The following is a 12,352-nucleotide window of genomic DNA, read 5'->3' on the forward strand; positions in this document are numbered from 1 at the left end:
GAACATTTCCATCTACATCTGTCTTTTTCTTAAAGACCCATTTGCACTCAATGGCTTTTACACCATCAGGTGGATCAACCAAGTTCCAAACTTGATTGACATGCATAGATTCTATTTCGGATTTCATGGCTCCAAGCCATTTCTCAGAGTCTGGTCCCACCATTGCTTCCACATAGGTAGTAGGTTCATCATCGTCTAACAACAATATATCACGTTGTCCTGTAGTTTACAATGCATACCTCGCAGGTGTACGCCGTATCCTTTCGGACCTTCGTGAAACCGGTGCTTCCACAACTGGTTCAACAACAACTTGTTCAACCTGTTGAACAACATCTTGCTCAGCTTGTTGTGGTTGTGTGGACGTTGAAGCGTTTTCCTGTGTTTCCTGAATTTCTTCAAGACGCACCATGCTCCCACTATCCTTTCTTGAAATAAACTCTTTTTCCAAGAAAACACCGTGTCGGGCGACAAACACTTTGCCCTCTTCCCGATTATAAAAATAATATCCTTTCGTTTCCTTAAGATACCCCACAAAGAAGCATTTATCTGATTTAGGTGTGAGTTTGTCCGATTGCAAATGTTTTACATAGACCTCACAGCCCCAAGTCTTTAGGAAAGACAAACTGGGACGCTTCCCTGTCCATATCTCATATGGTGTCTTATCCACTGATTTTGATGGAACTCTGTTTAGTGTGAACGCAGCTGTCTCTAGAGCGTAACCCCAAAAGCTTAGCGGTAGATCAGTTTGGCTCATCATTGATCGCACCATGTCCAACAATGTACGATTCCTCCGTTCAGACACCCCATTCTACTGAGGCATTCCTAGCGGAGTGAGTTGTGGAACAATTCCACACTCCTTTAGATGATTGCCAAATTCAAGGCTCAAGTACTCTCCACCACGATCAGATCGTAGATACTTGATTGTCTTGCCCAAATGATTTTGTACCTCATTCTGAAATTTCTTGAACTTTTCAAAGGACTCAGACTTATGCCTCATTAAGTAGACATAACCATATCTACTAAAGTCATCGGTAAAGGTAATAAAGTACCCAAAACCACCCCTGGCAGTTGAGCTCATTGGTCCACATACATCAGTATGTACTAGTCCCAATAGTTCACTTGCCCTTTCACTTTGACCCGTGAAAGGTGCCTTTGTCATTTTGCCAAGTAAACAAGATTCGCATGTCTCAAATGATTCAAAATCAAACGAGTGTAGAAGTCCATCTCTATGAAGCTTCTTCATGCGTTTCTCATTTATATGACCCAAGCGACAATGCCAAATAAAAGTGGGATTTAAATCATTAGGAAGTTGCCTTTTTGCATTAATGTTATAGACTGAACATCCATCAAGATTCACAATGTAGAAACCATTCATCATGGGTGCATGAAAATAGAAAATGTTATTATAATAGACTGAACAACCATTGTCCACAGATCTAAAACCATAACCCTCTGCTTGCAAACAAGAAGCAGAGATAACGTTCTTACACAAAGCTGGAATGCAATAACAATTATTTAACTCCAAAACTAATCCTCACGGTAAAGATAATGGCATAGTGCCGACCGCAACAGCAGCAACTCTTGCTCCATTGCCCACGCGAATGTCCACTTCGCCTCTTGCTAAGCTCCTACTTTTCAGCCCCTGCAACGATTTGCATATGTGAGCAACTGACCCGGTATCAAATACCCAAGAATCAGTAAAGGAAGTAGCAAGATTAATTTCTATAACATTAATACCTGAGGTGGAACTCTTTCCATCCTGCTGCTTCTGCTTGAGCTGCTCTAGGTATTTCTTACAGTTTCTCTTCCAATGACCTGTCTCCTTGTAAAAGAAGCACTCTGCATCCTTAGCGGGCCCTGTCTTTTGAACCTTGGTCTTAGAGTTGCTAGTACTCGTGATCTCATCAGAGTTTAACTTTCTCTTTTGACCACTCTTCTTGTTGTTAGGCTTGCGCTTATGCATAACCATCACATGGTTGGAGTTTTTCTTAATGCTTTCCTCGGCAGTCTTTAGCATCCCATGCAATTCTGCCAAGGTCCTGTTCAGGTTGTTCATGTTGAAATTCATTATGAATGGCTCAAAGCTGGGAGGGAGCGACTGGAGAATCAAATCAGTAGCCAACTCTCGGCTAAGGGGAAAGCCAAGCTTATCCAGACTCTCGGTGTAACCAATTATTTTGATCACATGTGGGCTCACTGGATTACCTTCTGCAAGCCTGCACGCAAACAAGGACTTTGAGGTATTAAACCTCTCAGCTCTTGCTTGGTCCTCAAACATGTTACGTAGTCCCGTGATTATCGTATGAGCATCCAATGCCTCATATTGCCTTTGAAGCTCAGGGGACATAGTAGCAAGCATGAGACAGCTTATGTCAAGATAATCATTGCATCGCTTTTCATGCTCCCTACGTTGAGCAGCAAGAGCATTGTTGGGCAAGTTAGCTGGAAAAGACTCTGTAAGCACAAACTCTTTGTGCTCTTGCCTGAGAACAATTCTCAGGTTGCGATACCAGTCCATGAAGTTTGTTCCAGTCAACTTCTCTTTCTCAAGAATAGACCGCAAGTTAAAACTGGATGGTGCAGGAGCTACCATGATCTACAATAGAAATATATGTATGCAAAATCAGCACCATGTTTACATTTAACCTTTCATTAAACAATTTAACAAAAGATACTCCCACTATGTATTGTGAAACAAAATTCCCTCTAGTATCATAGTGAGTCAAGATCCTCATTTTATTAGTGACTAGTGAGCTTTGGCATCACAGCTAGACAATTATCAAAATAGGTAAGCAACACCTTGCTAATCACATCATATGTGACTCTTGTGCTGTTGGGGTGACATCTCCATGTCCAACCCAACCTATGCCCCAAGGTCCAAAACCGTTTTGATAACCTTGTCAAGTAAACCAATAATCTCCACATATAGATGTCCGACATCTATCCTATTTTATCATGATAAAAAGTGACACTTTGCTATGGCAAACCCATCACTTTGATCACAACCATAATAGGTGCAATTATTGGAAGAGCATAAATTACACTTAATTTTTCTGAGGGAATCTATCCTACCATGTCATATCAAATATATAACAGCAATAAAGTAAGATAGATATAAAAACCCCAAGCGAAATCTAAGGGGCAACGCACATGGCGGTCCCGCTAGCCGGTTAGCGGGCGGGGGGTCGAGGGGGGAGCCCCCCCCCCCCCGCGGGTTTATTCCATTATTAAAAATAAGTATTATTTAGTCTAGAACTTCGATTCATAGACGAACATGCAAGTCCAGAACACAAATATTAGCAACATCAGATGTCGATTGACGATCAAGCTGTTGGGATACGCTTAGGCTACAATAGTATAAATCAAAATTTTCTATCGTGTAAACCAGGAACCATGCAAGTATTAGATCATAGATCGTTACCACTCGACGCGCTGTGCAACGGAAGAAGACGCTGAGAAGTCGAAGGAACTCTCGCGAAGTAGCGCGCGTCGATGTAGAGGAAGTAGTCGATCGCACCGGCTTGACCTTCTCCTCCTCGTGCGTTCTCCTCGCCGTACTCCCACGCCGATCAGCACTGCAAACCAACGGCGCCTCTACCGGAATCCACACGTACAGGGACGGAACGCCACACGCAGATGTGCTAACACCCGCGCGCGGCTAGGGTTTTGCTCGGGGAGGGAAGTGACGGCTAGGGTTTCTCACGTGATGCAATACCTCCGCCGGTCACACCCCTCACGAATATATAGGATCCATCACTCGGGCCTCCAAGGCCCGTAGGACTCCTATTCGGATCCTTATCCGAATTAAACTCATATTGGATCTCTATCCAATCCCCTTATTCCGGCCTATTAAGCGTGCGACCCTGTAGGTTCATATATACTCGGCTTTAACCCGAAAACTCCTTTTCAGTCCACGCATCAACAGCGTTCCCTAGTAGAACGTATTGACCCACCGGGCATACATAAAGATCATATCGGCTGAACCTCTAGTGTATACGAACCCCTTTGCCTCACGATATCGATTAAGCTCAAGGCTAGATATGTACCATCCTCTAATAGCTCAATCATTCACTCGAACCTGTTGATAGATTATATAACTTGTGATTGACTCCTCAATCACTTTTGGCATGGCCATGCACTTCCTAATCTACAACATCGAGGGGCCTAGATATATCTCTCCATAGGAGGGGCAAATCCCATCTTGATTATTCATATCTCACTACATGTTTCATAGCATACCCGAAAACTACTTTTATAACTACCCAATTACGGAGTAGCGTTTAGCAATCCCTAAGTAAGCTACTACACATGTTGAGAACCATGATAATCTCAGGTATAAGGATTCAACACCAACACTCAATGAGATCACTGATGACACAACACATATGGCTCTTGCAGTGTCTCATGTTGGGTCTATCCAACAACATGTTCACCAACATGTGTCCACATTATTAATTTAGTATCTCTATACCATGATCCATGAGACATGATCATCAATTAATACATGTGCTGATCATATAAACATATTTGTTCCACATATGATATTTGATCAAGGATCCTTTAGAAATAGTAACAAACAACATAAAGAGTCTCATGAAAGAATCACATATTCATTAACCAATAGGGAGTTATCTATTTTAAGGAACAATGTCGGATAAATATGTAAACATAGTATGTGATACAATCATCTCTATGATTGCCTCTAGGGCATATCACTAACAGGAGGAGCAGTATTGCCCTATGGTCAATCTTGAGCTTCTCTGCTCAGTTTTGGTAGGTTTTGTTTGTTTTCAGTGCAAGGCTGCAAGTTAACTCCTGTTAGAAATAGTCCCACATTACTAATTTAGTTAGAGTTGAACCAACTTAAAAGTGGGGGAGTCCCTCACCTCTTGAGCTAACTTTTGCGGTGTAGCAAGGCTTTCTCCTGGTTGGGCTAATATCTCCCCGTTTTGGGCCAACAGCTACTACTTGCTTTCTCGGTGAGGTGCATCTGTTCTACTTAGGGCAGTCCCACCCCCAAAACACTAGACATAGTTTCCATAAACTCCACATCATCAAGAAACTAGTACTAGACACTACTCTTCCAATGGAAACACCACTATTCCATACTTCAATTTAATGCTATTTATCTCACATGATGCCTTGGATGTTGTGTAGAAACCATATCTTATGCAAGATATGGTTTCCTTCTCTTTTCTCATTTATTCACTTACCATATCATTTTTTATCCTAGGTGGCAACTTATTTAATGCTATGGACACCATCCTAGTTATTGGGTTGGAAATGCCCTTATACTGAACATGGTGCATGCATGGGAAAAGTGGCAGTTCACTTTCATTTTCAAGAAACCGTTCATTTTCAAGAAACCGTTTTTTAATGTGAAATTGCAAAGTACTCCAAAAAGTGACGACGCTTTTCATGCCAGCTGGGAGCCTGGGACAGTGCATCTTGTGTGCATGCACTTTATGATTTATATAACGATGATTAGGTTATTAGAAGAGGTGGATCTATGGTTCTATTACAAAAGTACAACAAGACAGAGGATTGGTTTAATTTTAGTGGGGATTTGTTGTAGTATTTGATGTGACGTATTTATGCACTGCTTCTAATAGTAAGCTCTTGTTTAGTTCCAAACTTTTTCTTTAAACTTCCAAATTTTCTATCACATCAAAACTTTTCTAAACACATAAACTTTCAACTTTTTCGTCACATCGTTCCAATTTCAACCAAACTTCTAATTTTGACGTGAAATAAACACAACCCTGCGCCCCGCCCGCCCGTTTCCCATCCCGCCGTGCCGCCGTCGCCGGTTGCGGCGCCGCATCGCGCTGTAGCGCCGCCCGGCAACCTCGTGTGGGTGACTCGCCGCCGACGACCGCCCAGCGCCCCGCCCGCCCGTCGCCCGTCGCGCCGTGCCGCCGTCGACGGTCGACCGTCGCCCGTTGCGGCATCGCCCATATCCGCATCGGCGCATCGCGCCGTAGCGCCGCCCGGTGACCTAGCTCGTGGGAGAGACTCGCCGCCGCCGAGCACCCTGCGCCCCGCCCGCCTGCTACCCATCGCGGTGCCGCCGTCGACGGTCGACCGTCACCCGTTGCACCGCCTCGCCGCCTCCACCCTCCAGCCCACGGCCTCACATGCAGGTTCGTTCCTTTCCATCTGTAAGGTTTAAATCTGCTTCAGTTTTAGCGCACTGAAGGTGTTTGCAGTATTGTCTAAGCGAGTTTCTGCAGTTGTTCATATATATATTTGCCACTGGCTTGGGTGTAGATTGTTTGTATATGAGCAAACCAAGCTCCTAACTAATCCGAGCAAATCATGTATGGTCAGTATGGTTCTGTTGATAGTTTGGAGTCAACTGCTCTCAAGTAAATTTTAAGCATCACTTCACTGTAATCTGAATTTCCATTGATAAATAGAGTTACTAAAAAAATATTCCATCTTAGAAAAGCAGTTACTAATTTTCTAGTTATGGTAGATGAGAACTAGTGAACTGTTAGGAGCACCTTGTGCAGTTTTTTCCACCAGTGATTTTAACTCTGAATTCCAGGTAATGCAATATGGTTCAAACTTCAGAATTTGAGTTAAGCTATTTCTAGGTAATGCACATTGATTATTCAGATGTTAAGCTATACTGTCTACACCTTTATTAACACAATATCAATATCCTTATATTGTTTGCCTTCTTTCAACTAATGCAACGTACTAAACATTCTTTGAGAAATGAAGCGACACTAGAGAATTATTTTCATCAGTGATTTTAGCTTCTCAAGAGAATTTATTTTTTTCACTTGCTTGATGAAATACACGACTGAAAAGTATGCACTTTTTTCCTCAAATGATTAACCTTTGATCTCTGGTACGTGTACTTCATTTGCACGGCTGAAACACAATAACCATTCATTTTGATTTACAATATCTGCATATGTTTCTAATAGTGTAACATTTTGATCTGGGAATCACTATTCTGGTATAATCTAAAGATATGCAGAAGAGAGAATACCTTTTGCATCCATGTGATATATGTATGGACAAAGACTCATTATTCATTTGCTGGTGCAGACAGCCAATGGACCAATATACAGGATGCTATCTTGTGCATTTATCAAGTATGTTTACCTATGTTTATTCAGTTAGTCTCTGTTGTCTTCGAACAACTCTACTGTTGGGAATAGTTATGTTCTAGTAGGAAGTACTTTGCATATTATAACTTTTTTCATGCAATGCTAGTATAGCATCAGTGTGTTTCTAAAATCTATAGTTAGATGGGAGTGTTTGGCTATTTGCATTCAGTTTTTGTTGCCTAGACACTTGTTCCACTGTGGGTAAGAGTGTTGAATTATAGCTGAGGATCTAAAATATTTAACTCTAGTTTGTGAGCATATCAACATGTAATGGATATGAATTTTAATTTTGAATAAGGAGAATATGCCACCTTCACATGTTGTCCAACAGAAACCAAAAAAACCAACTTCATCTGGACCCAATCTACAAAACAGAAAAAGGCAGTTTCATACACCACGCCATGAATAGCTAGAGCCTAGAGGTATGATGCTACAAGTTTGTGTTATCTTGTTATTGGGGCGTATATTTTTCTGCCTTGCTTCTAGTATATATTAATAATCTGTATAGAAACTTGTAGGGTTTTTTTTTCAGGTCTACATGCATGAACAAGTTTTGGTGTAATCCATTCTCAGATTGTTTTTCCTCCTTGCAAATACATGAGAGCCTCACAGAAACAACGCTGGGTGGATCAATGAAGTATAATGTCCAGTAGATCATGAGCAGACCATTGATTATGATGACACATCCTACAAACTTAATTACCAATGAGATGATTAGTGTACCACTTAATGTGTGATTGGATTGGAATTAGGAATTATTGTTCTATATTTTTTATATTTTTTATATTTTTTAGGGTTGTATTTGGTGCGATTTGTTATTTCCTGTTGACATTCATATATGGTGGACATGATCCTGTACATGCATGTATATACATGTCCAACGTATTATTTGCATGCTTCAAACCGTCTGATAATATTATTTGAGGCATTTTAAAGAAAGTGTCTAAAAAGAAAAGCAAAGGCATTATCTAAAATGCCTAGGAAGAAAAATTGAGGCATATGTTAAAATGCCTCAAAATGTGTTTAAAGGCAATCTAAAAGGTGCCTTCATCTATACTTATGAAGGCATTTTAGAAAAGTGCCTTAAAATCCCTTTCCCTACATGAGTATATCCAACACTTTTTGAAGTGCCTTCTTCAAGGATTGAAGGTATTTTTTTAAGTAGTTGAGGCATTCTTAAATGCCTCCAAATCCTTTCCATCCTGTAGTGATGTCCAAAATTCGGCTTGTCCTGTGTAGCCTCCCCAATGGATAATTGCCATCTGCTTGCACGCTGGAAGACAAGGAAGCGAAGATCGAGTTCGGCGAGGCAGCAACGGCCAAGGTGCTCCGCCTCCCCGAGAGTTCATCATCGCTGACTGCTGCAATGACATCCTCGCAAGCCTACATGGATCAATGCGTCATCGTTGACATCCTTGCCCCGGCGCTCGTGGAGACACAGGCGATACGCCTTTATCCGCCTATGCCCATCGACTTGCCGAAGATGGAGCGAAGAGATAGGAAGAAGAGAGATGGGAAGATGACCTTGACATATAGTGGCCACTGTTTTTTTTACACGTCTCGTTCTACTGTACCAGAAACAGGATCAAACCGTCTAAGGATGTAATATGTCCGGTATTGGTAGTTGGAGGATATAAAATATCCGGTTTTAAAGTTATAGGATGTATTTATATATATATATATATATATATATATGGGGGGTATATCCTAGCTTATGCTTTGGTTGATGGTCATCAATTACTTGGATATAGGATATATGTTCTACGGATACGTAGTACATATATACGATGCGCAATTAATATTTCTACCCATTAATAGTTCTAGGAAATCAAATAAGCACAAATTAATGTGCTAATATATATCCAACAATATTACAAACCGTTCGTCTCCAGTTAACACATAACTAGCAATATATAATAGTTTGGTTCATCTAATACAAATATAGGATACGACGAGCTGCACTAAAGCTAAGCTCCCTCTCCATCTCAATGCAGTGGCCATTGCTCACTAGTCAACTGCATATAACATGCACATCAAAATTAGTGAGATCTACACAAAATAAGTGTAACCCTCTAGTTCAAGGCTTTACTTATTTTGAGACGAAAGAAAGTAGACAGCACAACATTATTTGTGTACAAACTTAAATTGCAGTTGAAACGAAGTTAGTTTCGTCTTACATACCAGCAATTAACAATCGAGAGAAGTGGTGTATGGATCCAGCAACTTAATTTGTCAAGCCCTTCCCAGCAACTTATTCAAGTCACTCCTTGTAGCCTTTGAAAGTGCGTAGGCCACACTCATGAACCCTGGAAAAAGTTGCTCTATTTTGTGGCAGAAATGTGCATCTGACCATCGCCCCTGAAAAAAATGTTAGAATAAAAATTGCATACATATTATAGTTAGTTATGAATACATAATGTGTGAGAAAGAGAGAGAAATTAAGCGTGTTAGTTAATTACCCCATTTGCATTCATGAGTTCCTGTCTTCCATGAAGTATCATGTTCTTTACAAAAGTGATGATATCTTCATAGATGCTAATTCCTTTATAAGCTTGATTCAAATAAATCTTGACAGAAGCTGGGCAACAACTTATCCAACCCCAAAGTGTTTTTTGTGTGAGATCAGGCATTAATTTGTAACATGCATCACAAAAAGCCGTTTTCTCTGATATTTGGATCAATTCTGACCACTCAAACAGATTCACGTAACATCTAAGTTTTGATGGCGGATCAAGAAAAAGTGGATGCCCCTTAACTATGTCAGCCCATAAGTACCTGTATTCAAATTTTTTTTTATGGTAAAAAGATCTTGAACGAAAGCGAAATTAATCACTCTAACTGTCTAACATAGAAGAATGCATATATCATATATGTTAGAGAAAAATTCTTATGGTAATTCTCTTATTGCCAATAATTAGATGCATGGAATTTATTTGCATAATGGTGGAGGATATTAGATGGTAAGGGAGGAAACATTTAGACTAGCTAGATCGATCTTGCATGGAAGGAAATAATTATTAACTAGCTAATTTTTAAATTGCCAAACAAGAGAACTCAGTAATAAATTTTAGATGGAAAACAAAGAGCATTGCGTACCGTTGTGACATTGCATTTGAATTTATTAAGAAATGAAATCCCGTCCAACTAGTGCATTTGGAGGCACCGATGTATGGAGTCTGGCACAGAAATGTACCAAAATCTGCAAGGTCGTGCTGATACGTCCTCGAATTTTCATTTTTGCCCATGTTAATCAACTTGATGTCTAGACTTTCGGTAAGAGCATAACTTTCAGGGTTTGACATGCCCCCGTGACTTACATTTCTTATCCCCATGTCTGACAATGTTGTAATGATCATCCTGCAAAGATACATATATATCAATATGTAATTAAGCGATCAATATATATCAATCAATATATCATGTGCATATGTATATATCTATATATGCACTAACCGTATGCAAGTATCTAAAATACTCTGATCAAAACAGATATGAAGCCTAGGCATATATTATAATGGTCTTCGATCAAGGTTAATGTAGAAAATTAACCACAATCTTATATTGCAGTTATAAATAATAAAGTTTATAAGATCTAATTAACAAATTTACGAGGTTATGAAAATACATTATATAATTATTAATTCCAAGGCAGAATTAATTAATCTACACATACTTACCATGCTAGTATTTAATTTTCAACCAAATTAAGTGTTTTGAAAATTAATCATTCACGGTGAATAATCTTAGCCACGCACTATATATATATATATATATGTATATATATATATATATATATGTATATATATATATATATATGTATATATATATATATGACCAGATGAGAGAGAGAGAGAGAGAGAGAGAGAGAGAGAGAGAGAGAGAGAGAGAGAGAGAGAGAGAGAGAGAGTAGTATAATAGTAAATACTAACTTGATCTGATTGCTCCAATACGGCGAGAGGCTGTCTGTCCCATTTGAAGAGAAGGCCCCAAAGGTTGTCAGCATATGATCATCAGGGTAGTCACTCAGAATGCCAGCCAGCTTCTCGTAGCAGATGACCCATCTCTTGAGGCCATCACAATTGGCGACGAGGAAGGCGTTGGCGATCGCCACGGATCCCCTGAGCCTGCAGGTCGCTTCGAACATCCTCACCGCGTCCCTCCTCCCGGACTCGCCCCTCCTCAGGACGAGGAACGTCGCCTCCCGGTGGCTGATCTCTCCGGTGTCAGGGTCGCACTCCACGGTCACCAGCCCATGAGCCACCGCGTCTCCTCTCTCGCAGTCGAACTCGTAGCCCTGGATAAAACCACACCGAATGTGTCCTGATCAAAATGCAACAAAAATATTAATAATTAAATAATCATCGCAGCGCAGGTTAATTAATACTACCTCCGTCCCAAAATAAGTACAGCCATAGATATATGTGCTCAACGCTTTGACCATCCGTCTTATTTAAAAAATATTTAAAAAATTAGCCACATATAAAGTACTATTCATGTTTTATGATCTAATAACAATAAAAATACTAATCATAATCTTTTTTCAAATAAGACGAACGGTCAAATGTTGGACATAAACATTGCTAAAACTGCATTTATTTTGGGACGGAGGGAGTATATTTTTGCAATATACTATATCATGGAGGAGATAAAAGAGAATTATTATATATATATATATATATATATATATATATTAACATTGATTTATTACCAGATACGCTCCGTACTTCTCATTCACGTGAAAGATTGCACTCCTTTCGTGTCTTCTCCGGCGATCATCAGCGCTGGAGCTACTCTCGACTTGCAGGTTTTGTATCTGTTGCATTATTTTGTCCAGTTCGTCCGAATTCCTACCATCATCTGCCATGGGTATACTACCAACAAACATATATAACAATAATTAATTAATTCATCTTTCTGGACAAATTAGTTATGAGTGCATTTAAATTACAGACTGATGATATAGCACTGTACTAATAGGCTATATATGTAATAAATATGTAATGTAGCATTAACAAAGAAAGGATGTGTATATATCTCATTGTTTCCACCAGCCGATATATATAAAACGTACGGCTAATAACTGTTTCTGAACTACTCCTCCAGGCCATATATTAATTAACTTCCATAAACTAAACCCTACATTAATTAATTTTAATTTGTTACAGAAAGCACATTTAATTAATTAAGGGGTAAATACACCATGTAGTATAGCTAGCGATGACTGTAAT

At 39.8% G+C, this 12,352-nt stretch overlaps 1 protein-coding gene across 1 annotated transcript; it reads right to left on the reverse strand.

Moving 5' to 3' along the window:
- Positions 1 to 8,912: 8,912 nt before the first annotated feature.
- On the reverse strand, positions 8,913 to 11,988 carry LOC112937385 (uncharacterized). The gene is made up of 6 exons (XM_066306086.1): positions 11,976 to 11,988; positions 11,054 to 11,444; positions 10,221 to 10,481; positions 9,584 to 9,899; positions 9,306 to 9,482; positions 8,913 to 9,139 (listed from the first exon to the last, which is right to left on the reverse strand). The coding sequence occupies exons 1-5, from the start codon at positions 11,986 to 11,988 to the stop codon at positions 9,357 to 9,359; spliced, it is 1,107 nt and encodes a 368-aa protein (XP_066162183.1). The 3' UTR covers positions 8,913 to 9,139; positions 9,306 to 9,356.
- Positions 11,989 to 12,352: the final 364 nt, after the last annotated feature.

This window comes from Oryza sativa, chromosome 12 (genome assembly GCF_034140825.1).
Source record: "Oryza sativa Japonica Group chromosome 12, ASM3414082v1".
Classification (NCBI taxonomy): domain Eukaryota; kingdom Viridiplantae; phylum Streptophyta; class Magnoliopsida; order Poales; family Poaceae; genus Oryza; species Oryza sativa.